Source organism: Pleurodeles waltl, chromosome 3_1, assembly GCF_031143425.1.
Source record: "Pleurodeles waltl isolate 20211129_DDA chromosome 3_1, aPleWal1.hap1.20221129, whole genome shotgun sequence".
NCBI lineage: Eukaryota > Metazoa > Chordata > Amphibia > Caudata > Salamandridae > Pleurodeles > Pleurodeles waltl.
Window position 1 is genome coordinate 661768234 of NC_090440.1, and position 15830 is coordinate 661784063.

At 48.3% G+C, this 15830-nt stretch overlaps 1 protein-coding gene across 1 annotated transcript in view; it reads left to right on the forward strand.

Moving 5' to 3' along the window:
* TSPAN32 (tetraspanin 32) overlaps nucleotides 1–15830 on the forward strand; it is a 357928-nt gene that overhangs the window by 39707 nt on the left and 302391 nt on the right. Inside the window, exon 2 of the mRNA XM_069221278.1 lies at nucleotides 171–285. Coding sequence (XP_069077379.1) covers nucleotides 171–285 — 115 coding nt within the window. The remainder of the gene's footprint in view (nucleotides 1–170; nucleotides 286–15830) is intronic.

Sequence of the window (15830 nt, forward strand, 5' to 3'; positions counted from 1 at the left end):
CATTAAAACAGGGCTTCCCCATTAAGGGTATCTTTTTCTTTATTGTCCTTTGAATTTAGTCTTCATCATGTCATGTGACCCTTAGGCCTCTGACCTTCTTTGGTGTTGGGGTTACACCTGTTGCCTCTTGGTGGGTGGCTCAGTGACAGCTATCAACTGTTTCCTTACAGCTTCTGGCGCTGGCAGTCAGCATCCTGGCCATTATCACCCACAGCGGAGGACAGTTCACTGTTTTCAGCGATGTACCCTCTGCAAAGAATGTCTATCAAGCCGTCCGTGGTGCAGGTCTGTACAGTGGTAAAGAGTGTTGTGCTTTCATATTTTTGTGCATCTTTAACAATGTGCAGAATTTAATTGTACTCTTTATTTCACATGCACACACTGATATTGTACTATTGCTTTTGAAACAAATTTCCTTTGACATGTAGAAGTATGTTTTCCAAACCCTTGTTAACTAGGCTTCAATTTAGGACCAGTAGCCATCCTGTTTAAAATTTATATTTTCCTGTCTTCCCTCTGCACATTTCACTGTTCATTATTTCTGCAGCATACAGTCGAGCAGGGTCAGGTTTGTATTTTTCCATTGTTGTTAACTCTTGTTGTTTTCAAAGCAATCTTCCTAGCTTGGCCACTGTAAGAAGCTGGCTCTGTATATACTTTATCAACGTGTGATATAGTGTGCCCAGATCCCAGGGGTTCCTCAGAGGCTTAACAGAAGTTAAAATAGGTAATACTAATGCTCTCTTTTGTGGTAGTGTGGTCGAGCAGTTAGGCTTATCAGAGGGAAGTGCAAAGCATTTGTTGTACACACACAGACAATAGAAGAAGCAAACACTCAATGACAATTCCAGACCAATAGTTTTTATATAGCAAAAATATATTTTCTTAATTTATTTTTAGAACCACAAGATTCATCTTGCAGGTAAGTACTTAAATGAATCGTATTTCACACATGTATCAACAGTACTTTGTTTGAAATCGATAAGTCATACCATTTTTTAAATGTTGGCCGGGTCAAGGGTGCAAACAGGAAATCAGGCTCCCAATGCTGGTCTATGAGGGGACCCTGAGGTTCACTCAGAGGCTGCAGAAGAGGTCCAGGGGGTCGTTTTAGGCAAACCACAGGCAAGACAGGGAGAAGGGACGCCTGCTGAACATTGCTCCATCGGAATTCGGGTTCTCCAAGGCATGGGGGCTGCAGGTGTAGTGTGTCTTTAGGCATTGGATATCTTTGTCCGGGGCTTCGCGGTCAAGGGAGGTCTTTGGGATTCCCTCTTCAGGAGTCGTCATGAAGGGGTGGAGAGGTCAACCCAGGGTGGGCACTTGCTCAGAACCGCCTGGGGTTCCTCTCTAACTGGTTGGATCACCTGGACACGGGCCGTGGGCGTTAGGTGCAGAGTGGTTAGGACTCACGCATTTGGAGTGAGGTTGGAGTCTTTAGTTGTTGGTTTCTTCTTGGACAGGGTCGCTGTCCATATGAGTTCTTGGTCCCTCAGGGTGCAGTGCAGTCTTCTGGAGCTTGGCAAAGGTCGCTGGTCCCCTGGACGCGTCGCTGGACACGTTGCTGTTCCTTTGCAGGTCCTTTGAAGCAGGAGGCAGGCCGGTAGGGCTGAGGCCAAATCAGATGTCGTCTTCCTTCTTCTCTGCTGGGGCTTTCAGCAAAGTAGTCCTTCTTCTTGTCAGGTCTCCAGGAATCTGGTGAGCTGGGTTCAGGGAGGCCCTTAAATCCTAGATTTAGGGGCATTTTAGGGGTCAGAGGGCAGTAGCCAATGGCTACTGTCCCTGAGAGTGGCTACATCCTCCTCTTGCCCTCTCCCTCTGGGTTGGGGGCACAAATCTAATCCTATTGGTCCCTGTCCTCCAAACCAAGATGGAAGATTCTGCAGCGAGGGGGTCACCTCAGCTCTAGACACCTTAGGGGTGGTCCTGGCTTGGGGTTGTCACTCCTCCCTGTCTTCCCTAATTTTTCGGCCGGACTTGCTGCTAAAATTGGGCTTTTGTCCGGGGGGCGGGCAGCTCCACTAGCTGGAGTGCCCTAGAGCACTGTAATCCGAGGCTTGAGCTTTTGAGGCTCACCACCAGATGTTATAGTTCCTGTAGTGGGGAGGTATGAAGCACCTCCATCCAGGACAGGCTTTGTTTCTGACCACCGAGAGCACAAAGGGTCTCAACCCATGTGGTCAGAAACTTGTCTGAAAGTGGCAGGCAGGCACAGACCGGTCAGTCCTACACTAACGGTGCATTTTTCAATAAATCCCACACTGGCATCACTGAGGGTTTATTGTGCAGTGAGAAGTTTGATATCAAACTTTTCCAGTATTCAGTGAAGCCAGAATGGAGCTGTGGAGTTCGTAATGACAAATTCCCAGACCATATACTCATTATGGCTACCCTGCACTTACAATGTCTAAGAATGGACTTAGACACTGTAGGGGCATATTGCTCATACAGCTATGCCCTCACGTGTGGTGTAGTGCGCCCTGCCGTAGGGCTGTAAGGCCTGCTAGAGGGGTGTCTTACCTATGCCACAGGCAGTGGTTTGCGGGCATAGCACCCTGACAGGGGTGCTATGTTGACTTTGTCTTTTTCTCCCCACCAGCACACACAAGCTGCAAAGGCAGTGCACATGTGCTTGGTGAGAGGTTCCCTGGGGTGCCATAATACATAGCCATAGCCCTTCCCTGGCCACAGGTCCCTTGGTACCATGGGTACCTTTTACAAAGGACTTAACTGTGTGCCAGGGGCGTGCCAATTGTAAGAGCAAAGGTACAGATTTTTTGGAAAGAACACTGTTGCTGGGGCCTGGTTAGCAGGATCCCAGCACACTTTCAATCAAAGTTGGCATCAACACTAGGCAAAAAGTGGGGGGCACTTTCCCACAGTCACAAAATGGCATCTTACTTCAAGGTCCTTCTGCTAGCGCACTGCGCCTTATTCATTCAGAATGGTTTGCTGTTGTACATGTATCTACTTTGTCATACCATTTCTGGGTGGCATTATCATAGAATGGGCAATATTAATATTCATGTGGTGAAACAGTGTTTAGGTGCTAAGGCAAGATGACCTTTTATAACCCTGTGTTCTAATTTGCTAATAGGATGATATATTTTCTCACACCTTTATGAATTTTCTTTTCTGTTATAAAGGAAGATTTCCTATATAAGCCCTTTATTTTCGGGGTGTGCTAGATGGCTTTCCGATTCTACTAAGGATGCTGTCAGTTTCTCTATGAATGTTTCTGCTCATTTGGGACTTAGAATTATTTTGATTTTGCACTTAATTCTGTATGTCCTTTTTCCTAAGAGCCTTCATGGCAATATGCTTATGTTGATTCTGTAACGCATCTTCTGAATTTTTATAATAAATATTTTAAACTTATTCCTCTGATCTAGAACTCAGGTAATGAGTGGGGCCTTTTATTTAGTTAACTGTATTTTTGATGTGTTGGAAGATGTCTTACCTTGAGGACACGATGCCTCATAAAATTGAGATTTAACATTGTCTCCGATTCATCAACCCGTGGGCATTCGGTTGAGGTACAGTTTTGGGGTGTACTCTTTTCAGAGTTTCCCACGCCCACAACAGTGTCTATGGTGGCCCATGATTCCTGTACCACTTTGGCTTTCATGGACTTTAGATTAATGGATTCTAGACATCAAATATGTTATCCACGTATGGTGTATATCTGAAAGGTTCTGGCACATTCCATGTTAGAACAAGTGAATGTTTGGGAGCTTCACTGAAGACTACAGAATGTCTGAGGGCCAATAATAAAAGGCATAGGGCTTGCGCAGGAACACACTAAAGTCTGTTTCTCCCTTAATTTGCAACCTTGTACTCTGTGGGATGAAATTTGCAATCCCATAATAACCCCCTGTCTTGTTCTCTAGCTTGTTTTATGCCTTCGACTCAGTCCTATAACATAGAGACAAGGGGGCATTTAACAACCAACACAGCCCTTCGTTGTGGGCTTGAATGCTATCCAAAGGGGTCACATAATATGCTAGTTGTGATTTGTGCATTTCAGTCTAAAGTACATATTATGCACTACCTGATTAAAGTGTATTCTTCAAAAATGAATATTCTGGTCACATGTATCTTACTGTGGTCTAAACGTGGCATTCTGTGAAGTGCATACAAGCATTCTGTGAAGTACACTTATGACATTTTGTAAAGTACACTTGAAGCGTTTTAGGGCTTAAGGTTTTATTCTAAGAATTATGAATTCGACATTGAGTGAAAGTACCTGCTTGACATCCTTTGGGAAGCACAAATAACATTGTGGTGCACAAGTAGCATTTTTGAGGGGAACACTACGTGCTCTGTGACGGAAAGATATGGACTTTGGAGAAGTGAAGCAATGCTGTTCTGTCGAGCGATTGTGTTGAGTTCTGTAGAAATAGCATGTTATGGTACTCACGGTACTCTGTTGGAAACACCAGTGGCACCCTGCAAGGTACAAACTTCAAATCCTTAGACGTATGCAAGTGGCAATGAGATAACAAAATTTGCTATTCTGTGAAGGAAGTCCAGTTTGACAGTTCTGCTAGATTCAGTTATAGTTGTGGTTAAGCCAGGAAGAGAAGGGCGTCATGCTTGAAGAGATTAGAGTGTTTGCCGTCCACAAACACCCAAAAGGAAGGCCTTCGCCTCCAGCACACAGTGTCAGCCAGCTGTTGTCTTGTTGAGCTTCATATCTCTCAGACACTGAGGAGCCTGGTGGCATGCTGTGGGAGCTGGAAATTGACTGTGGTACATATTGAGGTTAAGTAACGAGAGACAAAAAAGGAGAAGAGAGAATGACAGTAGAGCAAATGCGGCACAAAAAAATATAAAAATGGGCCTAAGTGCCTGCAACTCAGCAAGCCCAGACCCGCAACACAAACACTAAAGGCCAAATTTGCAAGGCCCTAGCACCTCTTAGCGCCACATTAGCGTCATTTCATTTGAAGCTAATGTGGCGTTAAGGAGGCCATTCTCCTTTGCCTAGTCACAAAGTGGCGCAATGCTTGCACTTTGCGCCCCCTTGTGCCACATTATGCCTGTGCTAGGCATAATGGGGGTCATTTCGACCTCGGCGGTCTTTTCACAAGACCGCCGAGGGACTGCCGTGCTGAAGACCGCCAGTGGTGGCGGTTTTCCGCTCGGCGTATTATGAATGCTGGCAGCCCTCCGTCCTTTTCCGGACAGAGAGCCGCCAGCAGCCATACTGGCGGGCGGCGGGGAAGTGGAGGTTGCTCCACCGCCACGTCAACAGAACACCGCCCACCGAATCACGTTCTGTGATTCGGCGTGGCGGTGTTCTGTTGACGGTGTGGTGGCGGCGGAGCAGCCCCCATGGATCCCGTCCCCTCCCGGAAGATCAACGGACAAGGTAAGTTGATCGTCCATTTGGGGAGGGGTGGGGGGGTGTTGTGTGATGCGTGGGTGCATGGGGGTGTGCGTGTGAGTAGGTAGAGGGGGTGTGTGAGTGCGTGTATGCATGCGGGGGCGTAGTGTGAATGGAAATGTGTGCATGTCTGTCTGTATGTATGTCTGTATGGATGTGTGCGTGTATGTCTGAATGAGGGTGTGTGTGTATGACTGTGTGTGTCTCTGTTGGCATGTTTGTTCGTGTGTGTGCGGGAATGTGTGTTGGTGGTGTCTGCATGCGTGTCGGGTGTGTGTCTGTGTTGTGATGTCGGGGGTAGGGGTGGGGAGGGGGGTCCTGCCACCTTTGGGAGGTGGCAGGGGGGTGGGGGGTGTTGGGGACGGACTCGGGAGGGGGTGGGGGCTGGCGGAGACCCCTATCAGTGCCAGGGAAGGAATTTCCTGGCACTGATAGTGCTTACCGCCATGGATTTCATGGCGGTTCCAAACCCCATGAACTCCATGGCGGTAAGCCGGGTCATGATACCGCAGGCGGTCTTGTGAAGGCCACCGGGCTGGAGACCCAAGTCTCCAGCCCAGCGGTCGTCTCCGCCATGGCGGTCTGATCGGAGAAGTGGCTGATGACCATGGCGGTAACCGCCATGGTCATAATTCCAAATTTTTTACCGCCAGCCTGTTGGCGGTAAAACCGCCACTTCTCCGTCAACCGCCAGGGTCGTAATGACCCCCAGTGTATGCAAGTGGGGTGTTCCCCTGTTGGGAGGCCCATAAAAATTACGCAGTAAAATTTACAGCATTTCACTGCGCTATTTTTAGTATCATTTTCAACGCCTGCTCACAGCAGGCATTAAAATGACGTGCCCATCACTTTCAGTGGGCCTCCCCTTAATTTGCAGGATTAACGCCACAATTTATGGCGCTAATCCTGCAAAGTACCACAATAGCGTCATCAATTTTGACACTATTGTACTAACGTGCACCATGGTGCACCGTATTGTAAATACGCATGCATAGTGTCGGGGGACACAAAGGGGCGCAAGAAAAGTGGTGCATCACAGCTGATGCTTCACTTCCTTGTAAATCTGACCCTTAGAGGTGTGAAAAGAAGGCAGAAACTTCAAAATGATCATACTCAAAGTTCAAAGTCAGGGGGCACGGGGCAAAAAAGGTTTTTCCATCGAGGATGTACAACAGATACTTTTCTGCCTAGTCTCACAGTTGAATAGACTTCATGGTGAAAATTACTTCAAAATCAGATCTCTGTTGAGAGTCATCTGAACTATTTTGTAACTCGGATCTTAGACGAGAGGCTCATAACGATTAGCCTTAGTTTGACATACATTTTAGATTGGCGTTATTGATTGGAGTAGAACAACAGAGTGATTGATGTATTGAGTGGTGCCCAGTAGTTGTTAAACCTTTATAGTTTAAGGAACAGTAAATGGAACATATGTGGATTATTATTTAATCATATCTTTAAGATGAAAGCCTCTTCAAAAATTGATTGCATTGAGATAGAGCTGGTGTATCAGCTGCAGAGACTAAAATCCCACACTACGCAGAATCATACTGTAAAGAAGGTAAAAAGCGGCAAAGAGGCAACAACGAGATGGAAACAACTAGATGGAGAAGGAGACAGGCAGACGAGAGAGCATGAGAGGTACTCTCCGACAGAGGAGGAGTGAAACCGAGCCTATGGGGAAATATGTAAGCTCAGATGTGGAAGAAATGTGAATGAGTGAGAGCTCAGCAGCTGTAAAATTGTGAAAACCACGTTCACGAAACAACAGTGCTAAGAGCTAAGCTGTGAGAGAGCTGTTTTTTTAGGCGTTATTTTAGCTATTCTTTAGGGGAACTGTGAGGGCTAGACTGGTGGAAGATAATTCAGCTGTATGAAGCTTCGGATGCAAGAGGAATCTAAGCACTCATCTGTGGGAGACCTGTGAGAAATGAGCTGATAAAGCTCTGTGAAATATCAGCTGTGGGAGAAGTGTGAGATCAGCTGTGGGAGAAGTGGGAGAGGTCAGCAGCAGGAGAGCTGTGAGAGGTCAGCTGTGAGAAATCAGCTGCGGGAGAACTGTGAGAGGTCAGCTGTGTTAGATTATTTGTGAGCAATTATCTGTGGGAGAGCTGTGAGAGATGAGCTGATAAAGCTCTGTGAAATATCATCTGTGGGAGAGGTGTTAGAGATCAGCTGTGGGAGAACTGTGAGAGGTCAGCAGCGGGAGAGCTGTGAGAGATCAACTGATAGATCATCTGTGAGAAATTATCTGTGGGAGAGCTGTGAGAGATGAGCTTATAGAGCTCTGTGAAATATCAGCTGTGGGAGAGGTGTGAGAGATCAGCTATGGGAGAACTGTGAGAGGTCAGCAGCGGGTGAGTTGTGAGAGATCAGCTGGGAGAAATCAGCTGTGGGAGAACTGGGAGGTCAGCAGCTGGAGAGCTGTGAGAGATCAGCTGAGAGAAATCATCTGTGGGAGAGCTGGTGACGACCAGCTGAATGGGATTTGTATGGCCTCAGCTGTGTTGTTGGAGAAATGTGGCTCAATGGTTAGAGCGGCAGACCCTCATGCAGAAATCTGGCCCGGGACCAGGGTTCAATTCCCCCCTTGGTGGGTCTTGGGCTCAATTTCCTCGGACCTGATAATTCTTGCATCGGTGCCTAATCTAATTCATGGGTCCCACTCTGTAACTCTGGGCAATAGCTTGCTATAATTCATGGGTCCCACTCTGTAACTCTGGGCAATAGCTTGCTTAATCTCCACAACAGCGCTGGGATGCCTGGCTTCACCTTGGAGGTTGCCCAGGAGTGGGCACCTCACAGGGAAAAGCCAGGAGGGGTTCCACAGCGGTATGTGTACAGCACCTTGAGACCCTAACGGGTAAGTAGTGCGCTATACAAGTACGAAGTTTACAGTGTTGCAGCTCACCTGAAAAAGAAAGAGCTGCTTAGCAAGGGTGCCGTGGACAAGTAATGCAAGCTAGTAAAATGAAACCCATGGAACGCCCGGCGAAGAAGTAAAAGGTGGGCATAGTTAGGGTCCATGATGCCCACCAAATCTCTTGACCCCAGTGCCACTGTGCCTGCTACACCAGCAATAGATATGCTGCTGGGAGAGAAATAAGAGCCCAGCTGGGTGGAAACTGCAAGAGATCAGCAGCAAGGAGTGTGTTGCGTAAGCTGTTGGATAGAATATGAGCTGCAGGTAGTGGTTATTGGGGAGCACTCTGTGTGGGGTCTCTTAGTAACCACTAGTGTACCAAGGTCACATTATTATTGCACTCAGTTTGGATAACTAGATTACTCAAATTAGTCACTTACCTCTTTATGGGCATGTAGGGTGATTAGCCTTGGCTCACTCTAGAATGAGGCTTTAACTGCAGTTCTTACATTCCATGTACAGACACAGCTTTCACTTCAAGGATGAATGGGAGTTACATTCACAGAAAAGTTCGAATCAGAATCGACAGAAAAAAACGGAATGACATTCTGACCATATGGCTCCAAACATGGTTTGTGTGACCCGAAACCTGGTTGCTTCTCGTCCATGCTGGCTGCAAGATTTCTATAACCAGTGAGCAGTGAGATCATCCGGGGCTGTGCTCAGGTCCACTCGGGCATTTGTGGAATTGCTTGGCCTCTTCTTTCTTGATATCCATTTTCCAGCAAGGGATTTGGGTTTGCAAAAGAGATACAAGTCTAACTCAAAGTAGGTGAAGTGTAGAGAGTGGAAGACAGCTGGGATATACATAGTTATAAGGACTGTTATGGGATAACAGATAGAAAATGCCCTCAGTGGACGCAGGCTGAAACTGACTCATGGCGCCGTCTCGTGATTGATTCCGCATGTGTAAAGTTTTCTCCAAATTGTAACAAACTTTTCACCTCACTGAGATAATTCTCAATCTAATCGAACCTAGCCAAGATGCAAAGTGAATGCAGACCTTTTCTCTGCCAGCGTACCTTTTGCAACACAAATGACACAATTTTACAGGCAGATATGGCAATGTAAACGCATAAAACGTATTGCATTTATCGTACAACAAGGACGGACCCTTCTCAATAGAGCGCAACCTGGGTACAGTCAGATACATACAAATGAGTGGTCCCATGGGTTAAATTCATTCAACGATCCATACACCCTGTGTAATCAATAACACTGACGTGCCCTGGTCAGGTGACCTGGTCAAACACAAAGGCCCATATTTCCATTAATATTTTATTTTTCAATAGTACAATGTCATTGTCTACATAATAATTTGGCATTGGTGTACAAGACAACCGTGTCAGTGTGTCAACGTTTCGACTCAGACTGAATAAATCAACCGGTCTCCTCCGGACAGCGCCGCCCGCCTTTTGACTCGTGGGTGAACACTCTGCTTTAGAGGTAATTTTCCGCATATTTTTCCGTCAGTGTGAGAAAAACCCGTGGAGACTCGCGGGCCAGCGCAGAACCATGTATACTATGGTCTCCAGAGTTCCAGCAATGGGGTGCACAGGAAGATCTCCCTCACACTCCACCCAGTATGATTGCTTATCGAAGGGGTGTAGATTTTCTAAGGACTTTAACCTAAGGGACAACTACACTCGATTGTATATAAAGCTTAAAACTCTGCACTACCAAGCTTGAAAGGGGAGGGGTAATTGGCGTGCTGCCTAGTGAGAGGGGATTTGAATGAAGTGAGAGACTGGGTGTGGCTCACAGGCAAAACGACCCAAAAAGGAACAATGAGAAAAGCAACTGAGATACCTGTTGTCCTTAAAAACATGAGAGCCGAGGTTAGTAATGATAGTCTGACAATTAAGGACATTACAGGGACTGTAAAATTACTGTAGGTCTGAGGAATTCTCTCCAAGGATCCATGCATAGCATTTCTTATGCATAGATGTGTTTGTAGACATAAGCAGTTGGTACCAACACAATAGCTAGAGAGTGTAGGTTCAACCTAGACATCATTACATTACATCTTATGAGAACGTAAAACAACTTATACTAAAAAATAAGCCAACATTATGAACACATCATACCAATAATGTGTTTGTTGAACAAAAACGTGTCAGCACAGTGGTAAACCTCCAGCCCTTGATAGATGGGGCATTAAATCTGTACACCAATAGTGAAACACCTGCCTGATGCACGTTTTTGACGTGAGCCACTGTAGTGAGAGCAGGACATCTGATAGAGAAGGAGTGAATAGGAAGCCGGCCAGGTTTAAGCATTATTCAATATGTACTAGAAACCGCATGTTTATTTCATTTTTAGTGTTGTCCTATATATTGTGGACTCTACACAAAAACAGATTTTACAGCGTTGTACGATCAGGGTAGAGATTTATAAAGTCGATAGAGATACACACGAATAAACTTGTAACAAAAGCATAAAGTGATCTCAGTAGGTCGCAACAGCAGAGTGGTGTCAGAGTACTACACAACAAGAACTAAAAACATGCATATTTAATTAAATTAAATCATAAACGTCACTCCTGCTACAGGATTACAAGGCAATGAACAGTCAGGATGATAGATGAAACATAACTCTTGTCCACCTAGAAGATTACTAAAGAGTGAAGCAGTCTGGAAGGCATGGCGTTAAACAATAGTAGAAACATAAGTTGACATCGACATTATGAAGGCCAACAGTTGGGCTAAAATAGGGGTGCAAGAAGGTTTAACAGGGTTTAAAGAGAGTGGATAGAAAAGCAGGAGTGACAATAAACAGAGGGTATAGAAAGAAATGAAGGGCGTGGGGTGAGGCTCATGTAGGAAATAGAAAAGACAGCTTTCAAGCTGAAACTGTAAAGTGAGGACAAGGTGATTAGATTTAGAGGAGAATATCAGGAGTCTAGTGCCAACAAATGAATAAGCGATCAGAGAGCATGGAGCTGTACTAACAAGATTTGCAGGGATTACCTGAGTAAGCATCCAAATATAGATATTTTGCAAGGAGAACATTCTTTAAGACTAATTTAAAGAATTTAAAATAAGGGACCTTCTTGACAAGAAAAGAGGGTAGTGTGAATTCTGAGGTGATTGTCACAGAATTGTCTAGAACAATATATGTGCTCACCATTGAAAGTCTATAGGGGTTTAGCAGTAAGGGGTTTATTAACAAAGAGAAATTAATTATTTGTGAATTCACAGAATCGATCCACCAGGGTGTCCACTAGCAACTTCTATTAGCGTGAACTCTGAAATGGAAGGCAAAACAACACATTTATGGAGTTTTCTTTCCACATTTAGGTTTTTTTAGAGGTTGGCGGACAGTATAATCTGTCAAACCATGAGGATATCACATCCACAGTATTACAAGTACCATAGGTTATAATGCACTTGTATTGCAGTGGAATGGATATTCACCACATTTGTGATGGAGAATCCTGTCTGCCAAACTCTTAATAAGGTGCATATTCTTTCAATGGAGATCACAAAACTTTGTTAAACAAAAGGAGCAAACGTGTCATAGATTGAGATCAGGAGAAAGGAAGAAGAGGGACCTAATTTGTAACAAAACTGTAAACTTTCTCGGCTGAGCAAGGTAAATATTATGACATTGGCGTTAACACCACTGACCACGGCAGTAGCCACCTACAGCCAGGCGGAAGTCAAGGTATCGCCCACCATATTATGACATAGCAAACCGCCAGGATTTTTGGGGCGGTACCAACCCCATCAAAAGCCTGGCAGAAAAACAGTACAGAAAACGAAAGACTCACCATCAGCGACACAGAGGACTCTGCGTCCGTCTTGGAACCGAAACTCCAAGTACTCCCGATACTCTACCACGCCATGGCCATCCTTGAACACCAACGCTGACGAAGATGATGACGGTGAGTATAGCCACCTAGCACACAGGGGAGGGAGGGAGGAAAAGGATATTGACACACACACGGACAACACACACCAGTCACACTTTCACCATACACAGAACCAGCTGCAGAGTAAAACGACACATGACCCACTAACAAATAATGCAAGGACAACACTTGAGAAGTACGAACACTGTAATTTGCTGCCAACAGCCACCATAATGAATCATGACATGAAAATGCAGGCATCAATGTCCAGATTGGGCCAATGGCCAGTCCAAAGTACCAAAGGGCCACATGGCCACAGCTTGAGTGGGTAACATGCCCATTGGTTCTGGAGGGGGCTCCTTGCCCAACAGTCTCTGGAGGGGAGTAAAAGGCCACAGTCTCTGGAGTGGGTATCGTGCCCACTGGTTCTGGAGGGGAGTCCTTGCCCACAGTCTCTGGAGGGTGGACTACATGCCCTCAGCTGATGGAGGGGGCTCCTTGCCCTCTGCTGGTGGAGGGGGCTCTTTGGGTTCCACTGCTGGTTGTGGATGCTCCTTGGGTTCATCTGCTGGGTGTGCAGGCTCTTTGCCCTCTGCTGGTGGAGGGGGCTACTTGCCCTCTGCTGGTGGAGGGGGCTCTTCGGGTTCCACTGCTGGTCGGGGGGCTCCTTGGGTTCCTCTGCTGGTTGTGGGGACTCCTTGCCCTCTGCTGGCGGAGGGTGCTCTTTGGGTTCCACTGCTGGTTGTGGGGCTCCTTGGGTTCCTCTGCTGGTTGTGGGGGCTCCTTGCCCTCTGCTGGTGGAGGGGAGCTCCTTGCCCTCTGCTGGAGGAGGGGGCTCTTTGGGGTCCACTGCTGGTTGTGGAGGCTCCTTGGGTTCTTCTACTGGTTGTGGGGGCTCCTTGCCCTCTGCTGTTGGAGAGGGGCTCCTTTCACTCTGCTGGTGGAGGGGGCTCTTTGGGTTCCACTGCTGGTTGTGGGGGCTCCTTGGGTTCCTCTGCTGGTTGTGGAGGCTCCTTAGCCTCTGCTGGTGGAGGGGGCTCTTTGGGTTCCACTGCTGGCTGGGGGGCTCCTTGGGTTCCTCTGCTAGTTGAGGGGGCTCCTTGCCCTCTGCTGGTGGAGGGGAGCTCCTTGCCCTCTGCTGGAGGAGGGGTATCCTTGGCTTTCTTTGGTGGTGGGGGGTATCCTTGGCTTTCTTTGGTGGTGGGGGGTATCCTTATGTTCCCTCTTGTGACAGGCCCCTTGGCCTTTGTCATGTGACTTGTGTCCTTGCCTCCAGGTCTAGGAGGTGCCTCCACTGACCCCATCCAGTGCCCCTTAGGTTTCGCCACCCTAATCCTCCCTTTTTGAGGCAGAGGTGTGGACTTACTAGGAGTGGCTACTGTCACTCTCAGGGGGCCCCTTTGTGCCAGCAGCTGACTTTTTCATGGGAGACTGTTTTGCTGAGGTGCTGGGCTGGGTTGTTGGGACCTTGCACTTACGGGCAGGATGGGCGTGGAGGGGGAGGGCAGAGGTCAAGATGGGCAAGGAAAAGCTTCTTAGGGACATTGGGGTGGGATGTGGGAGGAGGGATGGGAGTGGAGGTATAGGGAGTGGTTGTAGGAGGTGTATGTCTGCTGGACTTGGGTGCAGGTGCATGGACAGTGTGTGTGTGTGAGTGGTTGGCTGTTGGGTGTCTGAGTGTGAGCGTTTGTGTCTCTTGGGAGGGCAGACTCAGTGGGAGAGGACAAACAGGACGTGTGGATGTATGTTGTGGAGGTGTCTGCCAGTGAAGTGGGTGTGCTGCATGATGTGGTGATGATGATGGTGGCTGTTGATGCAGTGCATGCAGGTGTGAGTGTGGATGTGACTGTGAGGGAGGAGGAGGAGAGGGAGACAGTGGAGGCAGTAGATGTTGTTGTGTGTGCAACTGTCTGTTGTTTGTGTGAGTGCTTTTGGCTTAAAGTTTGGTGCCTGTGTTTGTCTGTGCCACTCTTGTGTGATGCTTGTCTGTATATGTGCATGGGATGGGTTGGGGTTGAGGAGACTAGGACTGGAAAGTGGTAATTTGAGGGGGGACAGTAGGACCAGGGACACTGGCTGCCATCAGAGAGGAGGCCAGAGCCTGAAACGATCTCCATAGGGCCGCCAAACCACCATGGATACCCTCCAGGTAGGCATTGTATTTCTGCATCTGGGATTCCAGCCCCTGGATGGCATTCACTATGGTTGACTGTCCTAGAAAGATGGATCTCAGGAGGTCAATAGCCTCCTCACTGAGGGCAGCAGGGCTCACTGGGGCAGGGCCTGAGGTGCCTGGGGCGAAGGTGATGCCCACCCTCCGGGGTGAGAGGGCACGGCCAACTCGGTGGGGGGCTACTGGGAGGGCGGTGCTAGTACAGGGGAGGCGGCTGTACCTATTGTAGGGGTGGTTCTAGAGGTGTCCGCCACCACCAGGGAGCTCCCATCGGAGGAGGAATCAGAGTCAGTGTTGTCACCTCCTGTCCCTGCCGTGGTGCTCCCCTCGCTCGCCGTCCCACTGGTCCCCTCAGCGCCGGTGGACTCTGCCACCTGGGTCCCGTGGGCTGCAGCTCCTCACTCGCCAGTGCCCCTGCTCCTCCTCCAGACGATGCTAATGCACACATGGACAGGGATGACAGGAGAAAATGGAGGAGGGGAGAGAGAAAGGGAGCACTGGGTCAATTACAGCACCAACACCACAGATGCCATACACATTACCATCACACACAGGGGTCAAGATTGAGCACCATGCACCGCACTGGCATTGCATTGGCTAGGTACCACAGCAAGATGAGAGCCAACCACTGCCATCTGCACCCCTCCTGGGACCTACTAAGCCCAGTCTGACATGGAATGCCACCTAGATAGCTAACAAGATTTTGCCATTCACCCATTTACCCTAAGCTGGCCACACACAATGTACAAGAAGGCATGAAGGGGCACCCACTTACTGAAACCCACCACCAGCAACCTGTGCCAGGCAACAAAGATGGGTGTTACACACACTGTACTCACCACCTTCTGACTGCTGTGCTGCCCTCAAGCGCCCATCCAGCTCTTGGTAGGCCACCGCCAGTATGCGGGCCATGGGGGGGGTCAGGTTCCGACGGGCACCCCTCCCTCGTTGGGAGGCCATCCCCAACTGGGCCTCCGCGGTCTTCTGAGCCCAGCGTCTCAGGTCCTCCCACCGTTTTCTGCAGTGGGTGCACCGCCTGCTATAGACCCCTAGGGTCCGCACGTCCTTGGCGATGGCACGCCACAGTCCCTTCTTCTGATGGGCACTGACCTGCAGAGGAAACACAGACAGGAGGACACCTTTAACCATACAATTCAGCCTGTCACACATATGGCTCACTAATACCATTTCCCCTCAAATGGCACACACATCACCCGGAGCCCTGCATGTACACTACCACCAGCTCTACCCCCCACCCAACTGACACACTGCCAGTACACACACATCTCCATGCAACCTTGTTGCATGCATCGTCCCCATGGTGTACTCGCCTGTTGGTCTGGAGGTTCATACAGTTCTCCATACAGGGGTAAGACCCCATCCACTGGGCACTCCAACTCCTCTGAAGTGCAGGCAGGGGGCCTTTCCCCTTTCACATGGTCCATGGCAGGTTACAGACTCAGGTCACAGCAGCACACGCAGAGAATGTGTT